Genomic DNA, 22,520 nt, shown 5'->3' with positions numbered 1-22,520 from the left:
ACCAGTGATTTGGTGACCACGGAACCCAACCCATACCATGGGAGAACAGACAAAGGTCGCATATCGCAGAGCTAACGGAACATGTGGCATCATTGACCCACTGTCGGACAAGCGCCGATGGCGCTCACCATGCGGCAGGCACACCGGGTGGGGACAGCTCGTGCTTCCTTGGCGTCTGCTGGGCGGCGGTGCGAGTTGTTTGTCCCTGCCGCATCGGTCTCGCGCCTTACCTGTCGTTCTCGGGGCCACCCGAAGCGCTGACGTTTATGCACACATATGCACCGCATCTGTTACGCTAAAGTGTTTGTCAAGGCAGACGTCAGCACCGCCAGGGACGGGGCGGACGGGTTATCGATATCGGAGTGGAGCGGAATGTCTTGGCGTTCAGCTGATCAGCTGTGCCGCTGAGACGTCAAGGCGATTCAGAAGGATCAGAGGAAGGTTGTCCTCGACTTGCCCGGCCAACATGTCGCCGTGTATATAACTGCCCATATCCCTGTCGTCCTTGACCACACCGACCACAACCTCTCGCGCCATGTCTTACAGCTCCCCAATATCGCCACTCGTGCTACGCAAACACAAAGTGACCCGCGCCACCGAGGATGCCAGTGGTATCCTCGTCTCCGCCCTCACGTTCAGCCTGACTTTGGGTGGAATGTGTAGTGCTATACAGTGGGGTAAGTCGCATAGGTGGTGGAGGGGAGTCGACACTGACCGAAAAAGACGTCTACTACTGGATGCAGGTGCTGCCAATGATGCTCGAGATTATTCTGACCGGCGTTGCCCTCATCTACTTTACCGCCAGGTGAGCAAGACTGTGGAGGAGTATGAGGGCAGAGGACAGCACAGCACAGGACACAGTCACTAACATCCCAGCCTTGTGGTCACCTTTGCCAAGCCACGATCGTGGTTCACGTCCCTCCTCTCAGATCTGTTCTGGCTCATCCCGGCCCTGGTAATTGGTATCGGATTCGCGAGCTACTATGCCTGGACAATCCACCACTACCCAAAGTGTGGGCTGGGTGGCAGCTATTCGTCTTTGCAAGGGTCCGCAAGGTTCACCATCTGCGAGTGAGTTAACAGCGAGGACACATGAGGAGGACCCCATGCTAACGATGTCGCAAGCCTGACCATCGCCGGTATGGCGTTTTCTTGGTTGTTTGTGGTTGTGGTGAGTGGCGGGATCCCCGTGTGGCCGTGTGTCGTGTCCCAACTGACAGAGGACAGGTCGGAGCCATTCTCACGTTGCGGTTCGTCCGTTACGCGCGCCTGCGCGCGCCCATCAAGATGACGCTCGTGGGGCTTGCCTGGTATGAGCCGACAGACGACCCCGAGGTGACTCCCAAGGCCTTGGAGGAGACCCAGACAACACCCCCGCCTTTCAAGGCGTAGTACAGTACACGGCGAACCTAGAGCCCCTCCTAATTCTAATCTAGATGTAACTCGCAGCTGATTGATGCACATGCATGTCTTGGCTCTATAGAAACGATTACAAGAAGCACCCAAGTGAGGGGGGTATCCTGAGGCTCGTTGTGCCTCTTTCTCTCTGCTCTTCCTTCTTCCCAAACAACCACCAACCATCGCCAGCGAGAACAATGTCCCGGGCTCTATCCGCGACCAGTGTATTTCTTGTACTCCTTGCCGATAAGCTCGTTGGCCACAAGCGTAATGACTGTGTGAGGGGCGATTCGCAGGAAATGGGCGGTGGTACCCTTGTACCAACCCTTGATGCCCTCGGCCTTTGCTGTCTTCCAAAGACAGTCAAAGGGGTTGGTGTACAGCGCTCCACGGACCTTGCCGGTGACGGGGTCCGTGATGGTGTGCTGGTTGTACATGCGGGTAAGGACCGTGTCGGCAGGCTGCATGGCAGCGCAGACGAACACACCCGAAACAGAGGCTGACGTGAGGTACATCCAGAACGATGAGGGGTCGAAGATCTGGTACTGGATCAAGAGGTCCTTGCAGTAGTTGTACGAAGGCAGCTGGACAGCCGAACCCTGGGAAAGAGAGTCAGAACATGGACATTGTGAGAGCTGTATTGAGCTCCCCAGCAACCTGTCTTCGGGAGTTACTCACACAGACAGTACGCAGGATAGCTGCGCTAACACCACGCCACAGACCGGTCACACCGTCCGAGCGCACAATGGTGCTCAGAGCGTCCCAGCTGTTCTTGTAGTAATGCTGTGCGCCGACAGGGAGAACAGGCGAGTACGCCTGCATACGGGCCTTGATGAGGAACATGGGCGAGCCGAGGGTCGCTGGTGGGGGTATTAGCAGCCGTAATGACGCAAGCGAGCAGTGGTGGTACCAGCAGACACAGCCGATGCCTGGGTGCCAACCACCATTCGTGCTTTGTGCCACTTGTGAATGGCTGAATCGTCCACTCACCGCCAATGCATCCAGTCGCCGAACCGGCGAAGATCGCAGTCCAGAACACACTCTCCTCGGGCTTGTATCCAGCCAGCTTGTTGACGCTGTGGCGAACGGGCTCGTAGAAGCCTGCGCGCGTTAGTCACACCCGTTTCTGCGTTTCTCCATGTCGCCACCGATGGCGCAAGACAACTTTCTGCTCCTGATCACGCAACATCTTCCCTCGACCTCCCCCTCGTCCGAACTCACCAAGACGGCTTCCGTTCAGCAGAGTCTGGTAAATGTATGCCGGGAAGAGACCACGCTGGAGACCGCGGATACCCTCGTTTTTCCATGTCTTGCGGAACACGTCAAACACATTGTTGTACACCCGCTTGACGTTGGCGTCCGCCTTGACCAGCTCGCCCTGCAGCTGCAGACGCGTCTTCATCGTCTCAGCGACATTGGCTGTGAAGTGGAGATGCGTGGTCAGCGCCGGTTCCTAGAAGGTGGGGGTGTTCTTTTTTTGTTTTCGCGACGAGGTGCTAACATCCTCGCGCGATGTGTGTGGCTTGGGGTAGTGCCAAGGGCACTCGACAGGCTAGAGCTACATAAGGCTCGCGCCTCTGCTTTGCGCTGCAGCCCTGGTCGGACATCCCCACAGCAAGCACATCACTGCAGTTGCTTACGCGTACGCACTGACAGACACGGCCGCGCATCCCGCCAGACCGCCAATGGCGAAGCTTTCGGGGAGGGTGAGGGGGATCCTGGGCTGGGCGGCCGCAGCAGCGGCTGCTGGCGCCAGAACTGGTGGAGGGGCGCTTCCGGCGGACATGTCGAGAGTGGAGACGAAAGAGCGACTGAGAGAGAGAGAGAGAGAAAAAGAGCAACAGAGTAATGGGCAGTGACTGCCCAAATGATATCCAACTTTCGGGTCCTCGCCGTGGCCACCGGGGGCCGCGGCTCACGCAGGGAGTCGATCACTGTCGGCCAACGGCGGAACCATTTCTACCCCACATTTCGTCGGCTAAACGCGACGGACGAGTGGGCTGCGCCGGGGGGTGGAGGCCAGCATACGAGAGGGATATGGCATGTTGCATGATGCATGGTGGGTGAACAGCTACTGTACAGGACAATGTGCGTGCACAGAGGGAAAATGTCTCTCCATGTGATACGCAGCGCCCAAAGAAACACAAAAATGAGACACCCGACTCACGTCCGGCAATCAAGCACGGCAAGGCACCCACAACCAGGTTCCGGCCGTATCGACGCGACGGTGCTCATCGACACGCGTTGCGCCAGTTTACGCCAACAGCCATGGCCTCGCGCGCCAGAATGGGTTGCGGATGATGTCCTCGTGCATGGTGACAATCTCGCCTGTGGTCCCCTCGTAGGGCTTCCTCTTGGCCAGACGCTTGGCGGGCATGGCACTGCCTCCTGCCCCCCGAGGCTGGGCACTGGCGTCATCCTCGTCAGCGTCAGTCGTGACAGGGGTCTGCACGCCGCTCGTGGCCGAGTCGGCCGCCACGTCGTCCGAGACGTCTGGCTCTAGGGTCACAGGCATGGGGTTGGGGTCGACTCGTGCAAGAGTGCTGCCCTTGCGGAAGTAGGCTGGGAGGTTGTTGTAATTTGTCTTGAAGCGGGTGAACAGCATCTCGTTCTTCTGCTTCGAGTCTGTTCCCTGCAGCTCCTTGTTCGCCTCTCGTGCTGTCAAGCCGTCGTGGATGAGTGCCCAGAAGCAGGTGTTGTACAAGTTGTTGATGTGGGCTGCATTGTCAGACAAGACCCGAGCACAACGACGACCACCCGACACTCACTGTCTGCCTGGCGCCAAGAGAAGTAGTCCCGAATCTCCTTGTCGGTCGGGTACAGCACGACACGCGAGTCAAATGTTGGCGGGTACAGCAGCTCATTGTTGGGGAAGTACTTTGGCCAGTAGAACACATATGCCGAGGTGAAGATGGAGCAGATGGCCGAGTTGAGTTTGCTAAGGAGGTTAGCCTCGTGACTGTCACCGGGTACCCACCTTCTCCTACGCCCATAGACGTTTGTTTGTCTCCTCATGAGGAAGCTGCCATTAGCACCCGTCCACTCGTTTGCCACCCAACATGTCACGTACCTGAACTCGTCACTCTCGCCGAATGCCAGGACCACATCGCCAAACTCCTCCATCACAGCTTTGGCGGCGCGGTTCATAAGGTCCAACGCGCGCACATCGTTTGGCTTTTCAAAGTTGTGAGCGTCCGAAAACCTTTTAGAAACGTCAGTAACAGTTTTGGCGCACGCGCGCGTCGGGAACGAGAGGACATACTTGTGGAAGCCGCGGCCGTCTACGCGGACGACGATGTGGGCGTTTGGCATGAGAGGGTCTGGGAGCTCATAGTTTTTGACGTATTCGAAGCGTGACTTGGCCATTGTGAGAACACAGAATGCTGAAGCGAGGTGTATGTAGAAATTGTGAGATGCGGTATGAGGACCACTGGAAGCTGCACAGTCGATGATCGGGCAGTTCCGTTAGCGGTGGCCGAATTAAGAAATGTCCAACCCGGCTGTGCAAGGGCGAGATGATGAACAGAGACCGTCTCGAATCCGACCTGCCATGCGCATGTCACTCTCTCCCTACTCACCCCACCAAGGGCACCATGCCCGCCACCATGCCCACCACCAGCCTCGCCGTTGTGCAGACTGGGGAGACAGTGTCGCAAGCTAGATTAAAAGTGGCCAAAAGAAGCCCTTCTCACCATCCCAAGAGGCTTTGAATCTTCACGCAGGAACGGCATCGTGATAACGGTGAGAACTAGCATATAATGTAGTCACATCAAAGTCCCAGGTTTATTGAAGACCAGGAGGAGGCACACGACCGACAGACATGAGATCTCTGGCTTGTACAAAACAAAACTAAAAACTAAAGAGAAAAAGAAGGGTCCAATTGTGGTGCGAGTCCACCAAAGCTGAAACAGCAACACGCGTTCGGGGTATCGACTTTGACGGTCCGAGTTGGGGTATGTTGCAGCGACTGTTGACGTTGTCGCCGTGAGTTCTTCAGGCTTCTTCAGCCTCCTCCTCACCCGTCGGGGTCTTGCGCGAGGACTCTGCGCTCTCCACATACACGCCCGAACGTGTCAGCCAGTCGACGGTGTCGTGCAAGTTGTCGATAGTTTTCTCTTGGGCCTTGATGGTTTCCGCCTGGGCTTTGACGGCGTTGTTCAAGCGCGCATTCTCACGCTCCAAGGCTGAAAGTCAGCTTACGTTGCTTCATGCTACTCACCGCTGATGCGAGCCATTGCGGCAGGGTCCGCGGTGCTGAGAGATGGGTCCTCGTCAAGTGCCGGGGATGGAGGGACGAAGAAGTTGCGCGTTTCGGTCGCCGGGACACCGGCCGCCCAGTCGGAAATGAACCTGACCAGGGCCGCTGAGCTGTCAGTAGCCAGCCCGAAGGGCTTAACGCTGCTCAGTACTGACAGGCATCCAACTCGGGCCTCCAGGGAACTCCGGGCGGCGATGCTGGCGCCGCAATGACATACTGGCGCCTGCCAGGTGGTGGAATGGCTGCGGGGCGTGGGGCAGACCGAGGCGAACCGGGCATGAGCATGCGCATAATGGTCGGCGATGGCGCAGTCATGTCGCCCCATGCTATATCGCACGAGCGGACAGGCGTCGACGGCGCAGCGGGCAGGAAGGGGGAGGCACCCTCAACGTCAGTCCCGGGGACGGAGCTGATGCTGGCAGGCTCGGCGTGGGTCGAGGCGCTTGGCGACCTAGAGCGGACGGACGCGGACGGCGCAATGGGGACAGACGAGGGCACGGTGGCGTGCTACAAGTTCAGTTACAGACTTGTGCAACTCGTTGTACGGCACATACCTCATTAACCTCATTGCTCCCAGGCATGTTGGGCTGGGGCATGATGGATGAAGAGGAGGATGGTTTGTTGAGGGTGATGTTGTGAAGTCACGGTGAATGTTGGGTGACGGTGTCGAGTTGACGTCAACCCCCTCTGGTATATATGGGTGTGTTTGCCACCCAGGCCGCGCGCGCCTGTCTTTTCTTTTTGCAAATGATCCCGGACCCACAACAGACTGATCCACTGGTTCCATACATCCTTGTGCTGCAACCCTCACCTCTCTCCATTTTTCCCATAGCCATTTCACCTTGACGCAATGTGCTCACCACCGCTCACAGTGGCCACCACGGCTTCCACTACCACTTCGGTGATTGACCTCAAACACCCGCCACACCTTCCTGGCAACCTTTCCGTTATCGCCTCGCAGCTGTTGGCACTCTTCATCGGCAAAACGTTTGCAACGCCCCAGTATGTGGTCGACCTGATCCACCTGTGCAGCGACTTACAAACGTTCCCCAGCGACATTTGGTATATCCTGCGCAAGTACATCTCCAAGGATCCGGTGACAACCGTACGTTGAACCCATGCCACCGGTTTATATTATTGAATCCCGGCTTGGACGCGCCCAACTCCCGCCCTGGGCTTCGCATTGTAAGTGAGCATCTTGAAATTTATCATTGACCCCGTAGCGGCCAGCTCTGGAAGGAGCTTTCGCGGCAACAAACTTGCGCGTTGTGTACGCCGATGGCTCTACATAGAGAGTCAGTCCCGACCAAGCCAGAAAAAGCGGACGAAGAAAAGCACGTCTCACCACCACAGGATATCTTCGTTGCATACCGCGATCACGCCGCCGGCTTTGAGGGTGAGGTCGACTACATCCTTGTGGCGGAGAAAGACGTGAGTGAACGTGTAAAGTCCGCACTGACAACAGGCGGTCCTTCGTCGTTTGGTGTCCTCTGGTATTCTGGCCGACCCGGATCTCGGCCAGGGCGCCATTATCACTGTAAGAACTTGCGATGATGATAGCTGTACGGTACTGACGCCATGTAGGGCCGCGGCCAGCCCGACCACACCACCAAAGAGCTGTTCTGTCGCCTTGCGCTAGACTTTCCGTCGGCCGCGGTGCTGGGCTTGTTTGACGCCGACCCGTGGGGGCTTACCATCCTCACGGTGTGCAAACACGGCAGCCGGAAGAGCCGCCAAGGTCCAGTCCTGCTGTGGTGTCCGCGCCTCCGTTGGATCGGCATCAAGCACTCCGAATGCCTCCAGTGGGTTTGAGAGACGGACATGGAATCTGATGGTACCAGCCAGCGTATCAGCCCCGAGCTCTTCGCCCCCCTCTCGCCCACGGGCATTGCCATCGTACGCCCCCCCAGTTTATCAACAGGGCTAACCCGTCAGGTGCAAAACATGCTCCTCAATCCTGACACGGATGTGGAGTTACTGTGAGTATTATACTGAGTGATGGTACTGATCTTGGTTTCAGGCCGGAGCTGGCCCTAATGAGGGTTATGGGGGGCGCCTGCATTGAGGCGGCGTACTCAACAGGCGATGATCGCCGCTTTATCGACTACGTCCGGGGCAAGATCAGGGAGGCGCGCAACTTGTAGGCTGCTGCCGTGAGTATTAGACGTGAGTACACTCGTTCGGGCTGAAGTTGACCTGAGCAGATTCACGCAACACCTACAAGTGAGTGCTTGATCTGATCCGCCTGTAGAGAGACTCACAAGTGTGCCAGGAGTGTGGCGTGCTCCGTTCCGGGACGGCGAGACAAGCAAGGGTGAGTTGTGCCAAATCCTTACAAGAGATGATTCTGATCATGCTCCCCACACAGAGACTCAGAGTGGATATTCGCGGAGGGCACATACACGAGCAACATGAGGCGACAGAGGGAGGGGGCGGTACTCAGTTGGGGCAGTACGTACGTCGTAGGACGTCCTTTTATGTATTGAACGGTGGTTCTCATCCAAGCTTCCCTCTCATGCCCAATCCGCTACTGCCACAATTACAGGCAAGGGGAGTCCGTGGGGCAGCTGGGGTCTTGCAGTTATTCTGTCGATGCATTCCCAATCGGCAGCAAAAGGTTTGGAAAAGATCGTCTCCAACGCAATCGCTACACACACGAACGTTAGTTGGTGGCAGAGCTTTCACTCAGTTTGAGATAACGTCCCCCTTCAATGGCCGACAGAACGATTTAATTTAAAGATTGTTTTGAGAACACTGACAAAATAATTTTTACAACACACCGCGCAGAGGGATGGGGGATCCGGTGCACATCCCCAATCCCAGCTCCTGGCAGAGAAAACACGCTAATCAAAACTGTCACCACTGCGAAGTACTGTGACTTTGAGCGCTTGGTAGTGTGTTGGTCACAATCTGTGAGCGGTGCGCCGTCAGCCGCCACGAACGGCGGTAAGGGGATTCTTGCAATTTACGCAGTCACATTTGACTATGTGTTGGCAAGCACAGCCGGGCCCATTATGCTTGTTGGGTCTGATTTTTGTGAATAGACGCGGCTGCATTGATAAGAGCGTACGAGGCAAACAAAACAACGCGCAGACGACCTTTGAGGCGTGACGTGGCAAGACCAGTTCCACCGCCACCGGTAGAGTGAGGCTAATTGGCAGCTAGGCTGATCACTGGTCACCGATGTCCTTTTGTCGCCTTCATCCACCTTACACTTTACTCTTTCGCATCTCCTACCTTCTCCACAACATGCCGCTCTTTCCCACAGTCCTGTCCCGCTCAGCCGCGGAAGCACAGGCCGACTATGCGTTCTGGATGGAGCAGTAAGCCCTATTATCGGAGTCCCCCCCTCTGAACCCCGCTGACCCGTTCAGGCCCTTCGCATCCACCTTTGAGGCCCCCCAGATCAAACTCTTCCCAGAGCCTGTCAGCGGTAACATGGAAGCAGCTGGGGAGGCCGTGGATGCAGGATATGGAGGAGATGGAGGAGATGGAGGAGAGGGAGGAGATGGAGGAGATGGAGGAGAGGGAGGAGAGGGAGGGAGGGAGGAGAGGGAGGAGAGGGAGGAGATGGCGCCGGCACCGATCCTGCCGCCAAGTACGCGGCCGCGCTTGCCCACCTGCAACGCGCGCGCCATGCTATCGACGCTCAGCGCGATGGTTTCCTGGCCGTCGTATTCTGCGGCTTTCTTAACCTCTTCACTGGGTGAGGCATTGAACGTTGACTTTGGGCTAACTGTCAGCAACTCTCGCGGTATTCTCCTCCAAGAGTCCGGTTGGTTCCTTCCTTTTGCGCAGAAGTTGACACAAACAGAGCTCGTGTCGCTCATGGTCGACCGCCTGTTGGCCCTCTTTGAGGGCAACACGATGGCCACTCCCCAGTAAGCGGCGAACCTGGTTAAGATGCGCAGGGACTGACAAACGTGTTGCAGCGGTGTGTGGTATTGGCTCGACGGCAAGACGGACATGACGGGCATCCGAGAGCAGGTGGTCCAAGACGTGAGTCGCGCCGAGATCCTTCACAACTGACCGACGTAGTGGCTTGAGTCGCTGGCTTCTGGTGCAGGCCTGCCACTGTGGGCATTCAGACTGGTAAGTGAGGTCTTGTTACACCATTGACCCCTGTAGCGCCCCTCAGGGAAGGGCATCATGGCCGCGACCGACCTCCAAGCCGTGTTGACGGACGGCACTACGCTGCCGTTCTTTCAGCGTCGGGTGAGCTAGAGAACAAGTACAAGCATTTCTCATATCCCAGGAGATGATCACGCCGTTCGCCGACGAGGTGGCCAGGTTCGTTGGCAAGGTTGACTGTATTGTCTTTGCTGAGAAGGAGGTGAGTGAATGTGTGAAGTTGACTCGGCATTGACCGCAGGCGCTCCTCCAGCCCATCATGGACTCCGGCATCCTCTGCGAACTTGCACACCGATGACGACCTGGGCTCCGTTCCTCTGACCCGCACCGCCAGCCAGCTGCAGCTCCGCACCTCGGCCACGTTTGGTCGCACCAACGACAGTCCCACCTCGAGCCACTTGCGTAACCCCGATAACCTGGGCTACGGCGTCTTGATCACGGTAAGAATTTCTCATGATAAACGACGGCACACGACTGACGCCATGCAGGGCAAGGGACAGACGGACGAGTGCACAAGGCAAGCACTGGCCTTGCTCTCGGACTCGTTCCCGAGCGCGCGTATCTTGGCGTTGGTGGACCCAGATCCCTACGGCGTGACCATCCTTTCTGTGCTCAAGTATGGTAGACGCCAAGGGCCGCGTCAAGGCGACGGGAAGGTGGTGTACCCGCGTCGAGTGGGTGGCATTGCGTCCAAGCCGGTGCCACGGGCAAGCTTAAGAGACCGCGATCAAGCTGACCGACCCAGGCTCGGTGTGAGGCCGGACGTGTTCCGCGAGCTGAAGCCCAATGCTCGCTCGATGGTACGTTCCCCTTTATAAACTGGTCTGACCCATCAGGCCAAGAACCTCCTCGCCAGCCCCGACCTCTGCCGCGACTGGCTGTAAGTTTACACCGAGTGGATAGCTCTGATCATGCTCTCCCAGGCCCGAGCTCGCCCTCATGCTCAGGTACGGCAGCGCCCACATCGAGGTTGCCTTGGACATTGACAATGGACGTCGTTTCGACACCTACCTGCGAAACGTCATTGTCGAGGGACTCAACGAGGCACTCCTGTACTCCTAGAGGCCTCAGCAGCTACTATGCAGATATCGCATTGGAACGCTCTGATAAAGCTGCATGTGCTGGGACAGATCTAGGAGCATAACAGCACTGATGCTGGTCTCGGCACGGTGACCACGCTCCTGAAAAACAACGCTCTTCGTCGTCGCTGCCGTAGCCGGACACCAGACAAGGCCTGGACGATGTACGATGTCCTTGCATGTGTCCCAGCGGCAGTCTCTCACTCGCCCCACAAGTCAGAGACCTGGCCGTGAACCGGTGCAGGCCCCCATCAGCTGTCACCACCCGAATAGCGTATGACACCTGCAGGACCGTCGACGCCATCATCGACTCTTCCTTGAACGCAACCCTAACTGAACGCCACATCCCATCGCAGACACCCACCCCCCCACTCACCCCACGGGGTCGTGCTCGCACCGTCCGAGGTATTTCCCGTGCTCTTTCCAAGCGATCGTTTGCCGCTTCCGATTTCGTCGGCGCCGTCACGGATTGGCTGGACGGGCCTCACCCGCCGGCGGCAACTCCGTGTCGCCGAGCTGCGTGGGTGCCATGGCCCGATAAGGTCGGGGTGTCCGAGTAGACCCATTGGCCGTCTAGGACGATCAGAGCGCACAGTGGCCCTGGACACCTTTGTGGCGTGGTCCAGCCAGTCGCCGGTGCTGGAAACCCCGTGCACGCTGTGCACCAACCATACGCGCGCGTACAGGAGGCGCGGAGGGGATGCAGACCGCGTGCTGGGTGGCAGGCGGGGTCGATCGCTGATGGCTGCGCATTCTTGGTGTGGAGCCGGCGGCAGTGGAACGAGTGCTCTGGGTATCGTGTCAGCGATCGCTGATAGCCGCACATGAATGGCAGTTGCATGTCGGGTCATCGGCAGCCAAGAATGGAGACGTGTTGGGAGCCCCATGGGAACCGATGATGAATGTACGTCAGCATCTGTGACCACGGACGTCAGCCAGCGTCGGCTGGGGCAGGTAGAGCGATCGACGGGGACCAGCCGATGGACGTGCCGAAGTGAGCAGGTCTATTGTGCTCGATCCTCGAGAGCGAGGTCATGAGTGAGTCGTGTGTTTGGACAGCCGTGAGCGTGCTTGTTTACAGATGAAATGGGATATGGGTAAACAGTGTGGGCGATGTTGGATGTACAAGCAGACGTGAAGAGTCTTCTTTCATGTTTCCAGTAGTGTCACACCACTTTGCCTCACTCGTGCCCATGTCACACCCCGGACCTGACCATCTTCACCCGAGTCGGACATGAACGAGTGCGCTCCATTGTCCATTGCGGCAGACGCCATAGCCGTGCCAAGAGCACCTGCGTATCATCGTTGACAGATAACGGTGAGCGAATGAGACGCGCCCCGTGATTGTGTCAACCACCCATCTGTGGATGGATGCCGGTGATGTGTGACAGCCCAAGGATGTGTGTGAACTGAGCGTCGTGCTTCCTCAAGGCCGCTCCAGCTGTATCTGACCGGGGCCCGACTACACGGTCAGGCGGTCTGGCAAACGCGCACGCGACCAACTGTTCGTAAAAGCTGTAAAACATGGCCGGCGATCGCATAGCGTGAGAACTCCGGGGGAAACTATCTCGTTGAGAATTAAGAGGCGTTGCTGAAACGCGTTTGGTGGATTCGGTGGTATGCGGGGCACATTCTCTGTAGAGTTGGGCTGGCTGGTGAGATGGCCTGGTGGTGTGCGATGTGGGGGTGCAGATAGCTTATCGCGGGTGGGTGACAGGGGCATGGGAAGCATGCGATAGGGCCTGTGGGGGCCTTGGCAGACAAGCGAGAGGTGCCAAGCAACGCATAATCGTTCCAGATCAGGACACGGCATCGGAACACGCAGCAACACGCACGGCAAGAAAGCTAATCAGATCTCGCTCGCTCTGCTTCCTTGCTCTCTCTCTCTCTCCTGCAGCCGTCCTGGCCTTGCTGCACTAGCGCTCACCGTCGCCAGGTTTGCCAGGTTTCTCGGTTGGGAACGGACCAATGCGGGCAGGCGGATGCGGATGTCGGATGACCCATTTTCGGTCCGAAATGACCGCATCGTGTCCGAAAGGGCAGCGCGGGGGTGTATTGGCCGTTGTGTGGCCCGCTGGGCCAGGGGGGACGCTTTCCCATACAGTCTCCATGCATCGACACTGGCCTCTAGTCGGTCAACACAGAGCACCCACCAGCAAGGGCACGTGGGGACAGGCGCAGTGCATGCATGCAGCAGCATAACACACAGACAGTGCACGGGGGTTTGTTTTGCTCCACAGCCAGGGCTGTGGCACCACCACCACCGCACACAGGGGGGACGTAAGGCGGGCCGGGCCACACAAAATTCCTCGAGGCATGCACAGAGGCTGAAATGATGAGGGTTTCTCCGCCCACGCTCTCTCTCTGGCCTCTGGATCTCTGGCACGCTCTCTCGGCTGCTCCGCTGCTGCTGTCATGCTGTCTCTGCTGCTCCAGTTGGACGGCAGGGACTTCCGCCACCGTGCCGCCGCCGCCAACGGCTATTACACGCGCGCGCGACGACCAGCGGCCAGCCAAAGGGACGGCCGGGGCCTGTGAGGGCCAGAAGAAGTGGCACAACCGAGAACTGCGGGTGCTATCGTCCAATAGCAGTGGGCGAGGTCGTCCATCGTTATCGCGATCGAAGAGGACTCGCGAGATTGGCTGGACGTGTACAGATTTGCTCATCGCCCCCGCCCGGGACAGTGGGTGGGACCAACGGAATGCGCGCTGCCTGTTCGGCCCATCGCGGAGTCCGTGGCGCCGCTGGCCGCTGGGCCCACACACCGCACCGCACGCACGCACGCGCGCCAGAGAGATACAGGCATAGACGTTGAGTGGCCGGCGGACGGGGGGACGGGGGGGATCGTGGAGCGCGCGGGGGAGACAGAGGGCATAGGGAAACCAACCATCATCCCAGTTCTGTCTCTTCTCAACATTCATTAAGCCTCTGCGTCGAGTGACTCCCGCGCAAACACCCCCCCCCACACCCGTTCATTGTCCTTTACTCTCCTCTCACTCGGGACCCACTCCTCTCCCTCCTCTTTCCGTCGACACTCCCACCCGCCTCGTGCCACCCGCCATTTCTTCACTGGACTCTTGAGCCTAGACGCTGCTCCACGGATCTCTTCCGCCCCCCTCCTCCACTGTGGCCTGGTCGCCCCACCATACCCGGTAGCGCATCTCACATTGCTCTGTCGCGTGCACCAACACTCTCCTTGTTCTCTCCCACACACTTCCTCCACACCGCGGGACACCGCCCTCTCTCGACACCATGGTGAACATTACCTATGGTATTCTTACCCAGAACGACGATGGCACGTACACCTTTGACTCGAAGGGAACGGACATTGTCTCCACCCTGGCCGGCGAGACCACTGGTGAGTTTCCGAGCAAGCATAAACACATTTTGCGCCTATCACAACCCGCTGACCATCGACAGTGTATGACCCAGGAGACATTGCATGGGTCCTCACTTGTGCTGTGCTCATTATTTTCATGGTGCGTGACAACAACCCCGCGACGACCCGGCCGTCGTCGGTCGCTCCACGGTATTGGAGTGTTTGTGGCTGACTCGAACACAGATCCCTGGTCTTGGTTACCTGTATTCCGGTTTGGCGCGTCGTAAAAACGCCCTCCAGCTTCTCTTCCTGTCCATGGCCTCGCTCGCCATCGTCTCCTTCCAATGGTTCTTCATCGGCTACTCGCTCGTCTTCTCCGAGACTGGTGGCAAGTTTTTCGGCGACGGCAAGAACGTCGGGTTCCGTGGCGTCCTCGAGCGCCCCATTCCGGAGAGCAACGGCAAGCTCCCGGAGATTGTCTTCGCCAGCTACCAGCTCATGTTCGCCAACCTCGTCCCCGCGGTTCTCCTCGGTGCCGCCGCTGAGCGTTCGCGCACTGGCCCCGCCCTCATCTTCATTTTCTGCTGGACCACCCTCGTTTACGACATGCTCGCCCACTGGATCTGGTCCGTCAACGGCTGGGCAAACACCTGGGGCATCCTCGACTATGCCGGCGGTGTCCCCGTCGAGATTGCGTCCGGTGTCGGCGGTCTTGCCTACTCGTACTTTATCGGCAAGCGTCGCGGCTACGGTACCGAGCGCGTCATGTTCAAGCCCTCCAACGTCTCGTCCGTCACCCTCGGCACTGTCATGCTCTGGGTCGGCTGGATGGGTTTCAACGGCGGCTCGTGCTTTGCCGCCTCGCTCAAGGCCGCCATGTCGATCTTTGTTACCAACCTTGCTGGTGCCGTCGGTGCCATCACCTGGATGATTATGGACTACCGCCTCGAGCGCAAGTGGTCCATGGTCGGTTTCTGCACCGGTGCCATTGCTGGTCTCGTTGCCATTACCCCTGCCGCCGGCTACGTCGGTGCCCCCGCAGGTGCTCTTATTGGCCTCGTCGCCGCTGCGTGCTGTAACTTGGCCACCCGCCTCAAGTCTACCATGCGTGTCGACGACCCTATGGATATCTTCGCCGTCCACGCCCTCGCTGGTCTCGTTGGCGTCATCATGACCGGCATCTTCGCCCAGTCTTCCGTTGCCGCCAACGACGGTTTCTCTGAGATCCCCGGTGGCTGGATGGACGGCCACTGGGTCCAGATTGGCAAGCAGATTGCATGGGCCGCCGTCGGCTTTGGCTGGACGTTTGTTGTCACCATTGCCATCATGTTCGTCATCAACCTCATCCCCGGCTGCAAGTTCCGTGCCTCCGAGGAGGCCGAGATTGTCGGCATGGACGAGGTCGAGCACGACGAGTACATTGCCGACTATGCCTTCTTCCGTCGTGACCTCGAGGGCCAGGGCCCCCACGACCTGTTCCGCACCATCACCGCCGAGGTTCGCCGCGAGGCCGAGCTGTACCGCGCAAACTCGCGCGCAACCCAGTCGCGCCATTCCCTCCGCTCCCTTCACGACGTCCCGGAACACCACGGCGAAAGCACCATGGCCAACTCGGACACCACGGCCAACTCTGGAGACGGCAAGGAGCGCATTTCTGAAAAGGTCATTCCAGCAGTCGCGTCAACAGACTCTATCGCAGAGGAGCGTCCGCACCAGCAGTGATTTTCTTTTCTTTAATCCCCAACCATCCCACCCACAGGCGCACTTTGGAGCCTGCTAAACGTGTCTTCCACACACCCTTGTAAAAAGCTTAGATAGTAGTGTACATTTGCATAGTGCATGCACCGAATTAGACAAAATACGAGATACATGAGGCCAGGGAGGGGTGCCAACAGTGGCCAGTGGTCATACTGAGGCCTCACTGCAGGGAGCTAAGACGCTTGCAACCGGTTGTCACCGTTCGTAATCAACGGCGATCAGACCAATGGCCCCAATCGCCACATTCACACGCCCGACGCAGGTCACACGATCGATGACACGCACGGTCGGGATCGACTGTGGGGGGGACAACTGGGCCCCCGAGGACGCCTGTATCGTCGCTACCGCCTCATCCTTATCTTGCCGCGGCTCAACCTGGGTGTCGGTGTGCCCCGCGCGGCCGCCGGGCGCGCGTTATCTATATCAATGTCTCTTTCGCTATCTCTAGCTCTGCTTGTCGTCGTTGCCAAGACATTCGGGCTTGTCGGGGCTGGCTAAAAATGCCACACGGTAGGAGCGATGTGTCCCCCTCTGGCGGGTCGCTGCGTTTTTCCGTTGTCGACGGGGCTGACACGGCGGATGAAGTGGCTGGGCATGGAGGGAACGGGTGTACTGCAGTCGATATCAGAGAGTCAACGGCCAGACGAGGCGCAACGAATGCCAGAGTTACTCGGCTCATGTCGTTTGTCACGCGACACGGGCGACGATCGCAAAGTGCCGCAGACCTTATCACGAACAGCGCTTACTGTTGATGAACGATGTGGGCATCCTCCGCAAGCCTGTCTACAACGCGATGGTGCTTTTTCATGGGGGCATGGGGATTCTACAACAGCGTTTCCCGCACTCTGCCCAAGCTGGCGGAGAATGGTTGGAAGTCTCGGATCACCATGGACATCTTAGAGGTGACTCCTTCCTTCCCTCTTTGTGTGTCTCAATATGCACATCTATCTCATGGGCGTTGTATATGCAGGGTGGGTTCTATATGTTATGTGCACGGAGCGCAGGCCTTGGCGCAGGCCTTCAAGGGATAAGGATGCTGGTGCGCGCGACCATGGGGGACGGACGAGCGTCACAGACTGAGCACCTGCGAGGTGCGGTCCAGGAGCCCTTGCTTTATGCCAGCAGAGAGTATCCCCTGCGAGCGTCCCACATGGGGATCTTTCGCCTGCCGGCAGCGTCCAGCCCACGGTCGGCGAGGTATTCGACACACTGGGCCGAGCTGTTCAGTGCGTTAAAGTAGGTCTTCTCGGCCTTGTACATCCGCGACTCGAGCATATACGAGAGGTGACGGTGGCTAGAAGCGTCAGCTGATATCTTGGTGCCTACGCAAAGCTGCTCACAACAGGCTGAAGATGAGACCATAGTCGTTCGAGACATTGATAAAGTTCTCCGCAGCGTGATGAGGCGTCTCGGTGTATCCGGCAAAGAGTGCAGGGCTGGTTGTCAGTTGAGGCGAAGAGAGAGCATAACTCACTTGGCCAGCAGACCACGGGCGGCCATGGTGCCATTGACACCCGTCTCATCGACCATACGCTTGGCATCGGTCAGGTCCCACAGGTCACCGTTGGCGACCGTCGGCACCTCGCCGCGCACACACTCGACGGCAAACTTGATGTCAGGGAGGGACACGGGCTCAGTCGAAGCCTGGTGACGGGTACGGCCGTGGATGGTGACATGGCTCACGTTTGCCTGGAGCGCCGTACGGATAAGAGTGTCCGTGTTCTTCAAGTCCGAGTCAACACGGATCTTGATGCTCACCGGCCAGTTCCAGCCCAGACGGTCGTGAACGGCGCGCACCATGTCACGGACGAGCTCGGGCTTGCGGAGCAGAGCGCACCCGATCCCTTCGTGGTACGCCCAGCTCTGCGGGCAGCCGCAGTTGAGGTCCAGTCCGTCGACGTACGGTGCCACAAGCTCGGCAGCGTCTGCGAGCGACGCGGCGTTCGGGCTCGCCATCTGGGCAATGAGCGCACCGCGCACCAGACGCGAGTGCTTGGTCGGTGGTGTTGGGCGGGGCGGGAGACGGTCGTGCTGTCCGCCGTCGGGAGGGACATAGTACGTCTTGTCGACGCGACGCGACGGCCCAGCCTCAATGTTGTCCTCGCGGTCCTCGGGGTGGGCGGCCGTGTCGAGAGACAGCGACGCAACGCCGCTAGTCATGGCAGCAGCAGCGCCCGTCTTGCGCGGCTCCATCCAGAACACACCGCGCTCGTTACGCGACGTGGTAAAGTCGCTGATACGCGCTTGCTGGCTGCGACTAAACTCCTCCGCCAGGATCATGGGGGTTGTAGTGACGTGGGTCTCGTACAGCGACACGAGGTGGCGAAAGGGAACTGGGCGTCGTTAGCTAGAAGGACACCACACGACACTTTGACGTACGCTTTGAGCAGCGGACGAGCGGGGCAAGGACGTTGACGGTCTCAAACTCGTCGAGCATGGTGCGCACGGGCATGACCTCGGGGACGGGAAGGTCGTCCCAGAGGGCGGCGGCGTCCTCGTCGTCGCGGTGCTGCATGTTGGGGTATCTGGGTATAGTCGAGTGTCAAGTTGACAACACAAGATGGAAATGAAATATTCGGCGTACGAGGTGGGGGCCCATTTGCGCAAATTCGGGTGGCGACTAATCACCCTGGTGCTTTGCAGGAGGGCCGCTCCAAGGCAGCGAGGGGGAACCGTTATGCAGCTCATACAGATGACCAAAATCCATGTAAGCGTACAGATGGACCACGACTGGTGTGACGTGGTGCCGTTCAGATTGGCTTCTTTTTCCATCCTGCTGGTGACTGTGGCAAGCAAGAAACCCGGCCCAGAACCCAGCCGTCCAACTGGACAAAACGGCTTCCTCCGAGAGAGAAAAGTTCCTTCCTCTTCACCACTGTTCACGCTCAGTGGTGACTGTATGCATGATACCCCAATGCCATAGTAATACAATGCTCTAGATGACAAACCAGGACGTCTACTTCTTCACGGTCTTGCTGTGAAGGGGTTAGCGGGGAGAGCCCAGTGAAAGGGTATCGGCGGTCGACTCACTCAAGAAGCGCCTTGGCCTCGTTGACCTTGCCCGCAAGGTAAGGGGATCCTCCCCTGTATCATTGTCAGTTCCGTGTTGGCAACATCAAGTTCAAATGAAAGAGAGAGCTCACCTGTCGGGGTGGTTGGCGAGCATGAGACGACGGTGCGCGTCCTTGAGCTTGTTGGAGGTGAGAGGCTCGCTGGAACGGTCAGCTCTTGGGACTGGCGTGGGCTTTGGGGCAATAGTAACACCTCATAAAGGCCAAAAATGCTCCCACTGCTCCTCAATGTACGAGCAGCAGTGTACACTTACCGGAGACCCAGGATCTGGATAGCCTCTGGCTTGTCCATCTTGCCCTTGAAGCCGCCCTTGATCCACTTGTCAGCGCCGCGTGCGCCGCCGCGGTACATCTGGTAGAGGACACGGCCACCGAAGCCGGCGCCGAGGATGCCGAGACCGACAGCGAGAGCGGACATTGTTATTGTTGTTGTGGGTTGTTGTTGGTGAAGGGTATAGATGATGCCAACCTGTATTGCAGCAGCTCGCTCGTATGGAACTCGCCGGCGCATGTCAAAGATCCACCCGCCCGCCGATCCGTGCCGACCAGAAGCCTGTTCGAGCCCTCCCTTTAGCCACGTGGGGGAAGTGCCACAGTGGGCTCCCAAGTCCACCACCCAGCGGCAATATGGAGCGGCATTATAGCCTGGGTGCAGACGAACAATTTGCCAGAATTTACTTCCGTCGTGTCACTTTGGTGCCCTGGCGGGCGGCCTGGCTGCTGGCTGCTGGCTGGCGCGTGCAGTGCGTGCTCTCTCTTGTGTGTCGTTTTGGAAAGCTCCTCTTTCATCCCTCAACTCATCACCAAAGTGAGCATCTACAGCGACCCCCCCTCCCCTCCTCCTCCCGCCGTCTCCACCGCGTTCGACAGCGCGCACACGCAGATCTCGAACACCCACGGGCCTTTGCGTTGGAGCGGCTTGTGAAAGCGTCCTCAAACGAAGCCAGGTGGTCAATTCCTCCTTGCACGGAAGATTGAAGATTTCTGCGCCGTGCACGCTCGTCCAAACCCGGCTTCCTCCATTCTTCCTCTCCAACACCTCCCTCCTCCTTACCACCTGTACCGTTGGTGCCGGCGCTTACACAAACAGAATGGCTCCCGTTAAGAAGTCCAAGTCCGCCAAGAACTCCGAGTCGATCAACTCGCGTCTCCAGCTTGTTGTCAAGTCGGGCAAGTTCACCCTCGGCTACAAGCAGGCTCTTAAGCAGCTCCGCAACGGCAAGTGTAAGTATTAAACGGCGCACATGAAAACAAACGATCTCGCGTCTTCTCGCTTGATCGGGGAGCTGGAGCCATTGGCTGAGAAGGATTTCCCCGATGCTAACGATGTGTAGCCAAGCTCATCCTCATCTCGAAGAACTGCCCCCCGCTTCGCAAGTCTGAGCTTGAGTACTACGCCATGCTGTGAGTACGAGATGAGCATGGGTGTGGGTGTCGCGCAGCTTGCACAACGATGGCGTCCCAGCTGCGCGAGACCTGCACCTAGGGAAGCAAAAGCAACCAGTTCCTAACACCATTCCAGCTCGAAGACCTCGGTCCACCACTACGACGGCTCCAACGTCGACCTCGGTACCGCCGCCGGTCGCCTCTACCGCGTCGGTGTCATGTCGATCCAGGACGCCGGTGACTCCGACCTCCTCCAGGTCGAGACCGCCTAAACGTCTCCCTCTTCTGTACGAAAAGGAAAACGGGGTCACACCACGGGATCGCTCTCGCTGGGTCTAGACGGTTCGATGGGTCGACCATCCCATCTCATTGCAGGTATGGTCGATGCATTGTATTCTTAACAGACACTATGATGGGCATTTGAGGACACGTTCAGAGGTTGCCGGTTGCAGATACGATTTGAGGGAAGGGGGTGTAAGAAACTAAACCTAATTGCGTGCGTGTTATGGTCGTGTGCATGTTCATAAAGGCTACATGAGGAGAGTCTAATGGTGGGGACAGGTGCGCACAGAGAGAGGCCACTAGGCGTTGCGTTTGATGCGCACAATCTCAACACGAGTGCCAGCGTCGAGCGCAGTATCCCAAAACGTCGGGTGCTGGGGATCCATGGGCGCGAGCTGGAGCAGCTCCGTGTCAAGGTTTTGGGCCTTGCACCGCGCCAGGAAGAGGGCAAACGTCTGCTCGTTGCGGACCGTAGCCGCAATGATCGCCACAGGCTCGGGAGCAGTCGCCGCCGAGTCGTCGTTGCCCGTCGCCTTCCACGGCTGGAGGAGCTCGTGGATCGTGTCCACCAGCAAGGGAACAATTTCCGGGTCATAGATGACGTCCGCCGCGAGCACTGTCCGTTGAGATCCGCTTTGGGCGGGCGCAGCGCACTCGAGCCAGCTCTCGCCGCGCTCCGAGACTGGTGCGCGTGCGAGGTTCCAGTCGAGCGGCCGCGCAGTGGGCGGATGGCGGAGGGAAGCGCTGGTGTCTGTACATGTCAGCCTGGGATTCTGCCCCTCGCGGCGATGCAAAATGTAACCCACTGAGCTCGATGTTGGCCTTGAGCCGTGCGAGAGGTGTACGGCGCACCTCTCCCTCCTCGTCTTCCTCGTCACCGCCTAGGTCCGTCGCAATGACGTCTGCACCAAGCTGGGCAAGCACGATCGAGAGGAACCCCGTACCGGCGCCAATCTCCACAATTGGCGGCACCTCGACCGAGCCAAACAACTCGTCTTGCGAATATATGCAGTGGTGGGCGAGGTGCAGTGCCGCAGTCCATGTACGCAGGCCTGTCGTGCCGGCCTGTACAGCGACCTGTTCCTCGAGTAGAGTCACGCTCCGCTCTCCCGCGTTGTTCGGGAGGTCGTAGAGGAACGTCTTGTGCGACTGTGCTGGCGCACCTTCCGCGTTGGTCGAGGGAGCTGCCATGAGGCCGGCCACCGTTTCGTATATCCTCTCGTCAACAGCCTGTGTGTTGTTAGTATGCATCTGTGTTGAGTACAAGAGAGGGAGGTCGTGCCATCGGTGGGGTGCAGCCTGGACGCCAGAACACCCCTCCTGTCACTCTGCTATACTCACCGCCTCGTCGTCATCGTCAATGGCATGCACACCCGCCTCAATAACAGGAAGCACGCGGCGCCAGAATCCTCGTGCATAACCAGCCTCGGGCTGGGGCAGTGGGCCTTCCAACAGACGGTTGACGAGGAATTCCTGCGCAGGAGCCGTCGCCAGCACATCAGAACCGGGAATGCGGAGCATGTACGGTGCCACAAGGGCAAAGTACTGCCTACGCAGCGTCTCAAGCGCCGCGACTGCTGCGGGCGACAGCGACCCCGTTGTCAATGTCAGTTGGTCTTGACCCGTCGAAGAGGACATTATTGGTGTAACATTACAGAACTGGAGCACACTTCCGAAAACCGCACCCGGCCAGGAGAATTCCGCGGACGGCGCTCGGCGCTCGATCGCTCGACGGGTGGAGGCACCAGGCGGCATCCGGCTTACGGACATGGCCGGTCGATTCTGCAGATGCGCGGCCTGGCGGCTACACGATGAGCGCGCGTTTCCGTCTCTACCG

At 58.5% G+C, this 22,520-nt stretch overlaps 11 protein-coding genes across 11 annotated transcripts; 5 read left to right on the top strand and 6 right to left on the bottom strand.

Moving 5' to 3' along the window:
- Positions 1 to 535: 535 nt before the first annotated feature.
- EHS24_009308 (uncharacterized protein) lies at positions 536 to 1,392 on the top strand (the record flags this gene model as incomplete). The annotated part of the gene is made up of 5 exons (XM_028624597.1): positions 536 to 677; positions 724 to 805; positions 877 to 1,071; positions 1,126 to 1,171; positions 1,228 to 1,392. The coding sequence occupies 5 exons, from the start codon at positions 536 to 538 to the stop codon at positions 1,390 to 1,392; spliced, it is 630 nt and encodes a 209-aa protein (XP_028474765.1).
- Positions 1,393 to 1,607: 215 nt separating this feature from the next.
- On the bottom strand, positions 1,608 to 2,800 carry OAC1 (Mitochondrial oxaloacetate carrier protein; the record flags this gene model as incomplete). Its single annotated transcript, XM_028624596.1, has 4 exons — positions 1,608 to 1,997; positions 2,077 to 2,258; positions 2,389 to 2,499; positions 2,620 to 2,800. 4 exons carry the CDS (start codon positions 2,798 to 2,800, stop codon positions 1,608 to 1,610), a joined length of 864 nt encoding a protein of 287 aa, XP_028474764.1.
- Positions 2,801 to 3,652: 852 nt separating this feature from the next.
- THG1 (tRNA-His guanylyltransferase) lies at positions 3,653 to 4,764 on the bottom strand (the record flags this gene model as incomplete). Its single annotated transcript, XM_028624595.1, has 5 exons — positions 3,653 to 4,116; positions 4,167 to 4,336; positions 4,376 to 4,420; positions 4,469 to 4,600; positions 4,661 to 4,764. 5 exons carry the CDS (start codon positions 4,762 to 4,764, stop codon positions 3,653 to 3,655), a joined length of 915 nt encoding a protein of 304 aa, XP_028474763.1.
- Positions 4,765 to 5,391: 627 nt separating this feature from the next.
- On the bottom strand, positions 5,392 to 6,252 carry EHS24_009305 (uncharacterized protein; the record flags this gene model as incomplete). The annotated part of the gene is made up of 4 exons (XM_028624594.1): positions 5,392 to 5,540; positions 5,618 to 5,761; positions 5,812 to 6,163; positions 6,211 to 6,252. The coding sequence occupies 4 exons, from the start codon at positions 6,250 to 6,252 to the stop codon at positions 5,392 to 5,394; spliced, it is 687 nt and encodes a 228-aa protein (XP_028474762.1).
- A 254-nt stretch (positions 6,253 to 6,506) lies between these two features.
- Positions 6,507 to 7,800, top strand: SPO11_3 (endodeoxyribonuclease; the record flags this gene model as incomplete). Its single annotated transcript, XM_028624593.1, has 7 exons — positions 6,507 to 6,761; positions 7,010 to 7,087; positions 7,122 to 7,193; positions 7,241 to 7,458; positions 7,498 to 7,552; positions 7,592 to 7,635; positions 7,677 to 7,800. 7 exons carry the CDS (start codon positions 6,507 to 6,509, stop codon positions 7,798 to 7,800), a joined length of 846 nt encoding a protein of 281 aa, XP_028474761.1.
- A 1,105-nt stretch (positions 7,801 to 8,905) lies between these two features.
- EHS24_009303 (uncharacterized protein) lies at positions 8,906 to 10,849 on the top strand (the record flags this gene model as incomplete). Its single annotated transcript, XM_028624592.1, has 10 exons — positions 8,906 to 8,979; positions 9,031 to 9,537; positions 9,589 to 9,655; positions 9,695 to 9,748; positions 9,785 to 9,871; positions 9,912 to 9,989; positions 10,126 to 10,227; positions 10,276 to 10,587; positions 10,624 to 10,667; positions 10,711 to 10,849. 10 exons carry the CDS (start codon positions 8,906 to 8,908, stop codon positions 10,847 to 10,849), a joined length of 1,464 nt encoding a protein of 487 aa, XP_028474760.1.
- Positions 10,850 to 14,119: 3,270 nt separating this feature from the next.
- EHS24_009302 (uncharacterized protein) lies at positions 14,120 to 15,908 on the top strand (the record flags this gene model as incomplete). The annotated part of the gene is made up of 3 exons (XM_028624591.1): positions 14,120 to 14,225; positions 14,288 to 14,346; positions 14,430 to 15,908. The coding sequence occupies 3 exons, from the start codon at positions 14,120 to 14,122 to the stop codon at positions 15,906 to 15,908; spliced, it is 1,644 nt and encodes a 547-aa protein (XP_028474759.1).
- Positions 15,909 to 17,057: 1,149 nt separating this feature from the next.
- On the bottom strand, positions 17,058 to 18,459 carry EHS24_009301 (uncharacterized protein; the record flags this gene model as incomplete). Its single annotated transcript, XM_028624590.1, has 4 exons — positions 17,058 to 17,238; positions 17,285 to 17,380; positions 17,419 to 18,277; positions 18,324 to 18,459. The coding sequence occupies 4 exons, from the start codon at positions 18,457 to 18,459 to the stop codon at positions 17,058 to 17,060; spliced, it is 1,272 nt and encodes a 423-aa protein (XP_028474758.1).
- A 441-nt stretch (positions 18,460 to 18,900) lies between these two features.
- Positions 18,901 to 19,433, bottom strand: PAM18 (mitochondrial import inner membrane translocase subunit TIM14; the record flags this gene model as incomplete). Its single annotated transcript, XM_028624589.1, has 4 exons — positions 18,901 to 18,919; positions 18,975 to 19,028; positions 19,088 to 19,156; positions 19,270 to 19,433. 4 exons carry the CDS (start codon positions 19,431 to 19,433, stop codon positions 18,901 to 18,903), a joined length of 306 nt encoding a protein of 101 aa, XP_028474757.1.
- Positions 19,434 to 20,106: 673 nt separating this feature from the next.
- RPL30 (60S ribosomal protein L30) lies at positions 20,107 to 20,673 on the top strand (the record flags this gene model as incomplete). Its single annotated transcript, XM_028624588.1, has 3 exons — positions 20,107 to 20,239; positions 20,350 to 20,419; positions 20,538 to 20,673. The coding sequence occupies 3 exons, from the start codon at positions 20,107 to 20,109 to the stop codon at positions 20,671 to 20,673; spliced, it is 339 nt and encodes a 112-aa protein (XP_028474756.1).
- Positions 20,674 to 20,982: 309 nt separating this feature from the next.
- EHS24_009298 (uncharacterized protein) lies at positions 20,983 to 22,321 on the bottom strand (the record flags this gene model as incomplete). The annotated part of the gene is made up of 3 exons (XM_028624587.1): positions 20,983 to 21,434; positions 21,490 to 21,913; positions 22,025 to 22,321. 3 exons carry the CDS (start codon positions 22,319 to 22,321, stop codon positions 20,983 to 20,985), a joined length of 1,173 nt encoding a protein of 390 aa, XP_028474755.1.
- Positions 22,322 to 22,520: the final 199 nt, after the last annotated feature.

The sequence above is a fragment of the Apiotrichum porosum genome, assembly GCF_003942205.1.
Source record: "Apiotrichum porosum strain DSM 27194 chromosome Unknown scaffold_9, whole genome shotgun sequence".
NCBI lineage: Eukaryota > Fungi > Basidiomycota > Tremellomycetes > Trichosporonales > Trichosporonaceae > Apiotrichum > Apiotrichum porosum.
The sequence above is the reverse complement of the archived record's forward strand: the minus strand, read 5'-3'. Positions and strand labels throughout refer to the sequence as shown.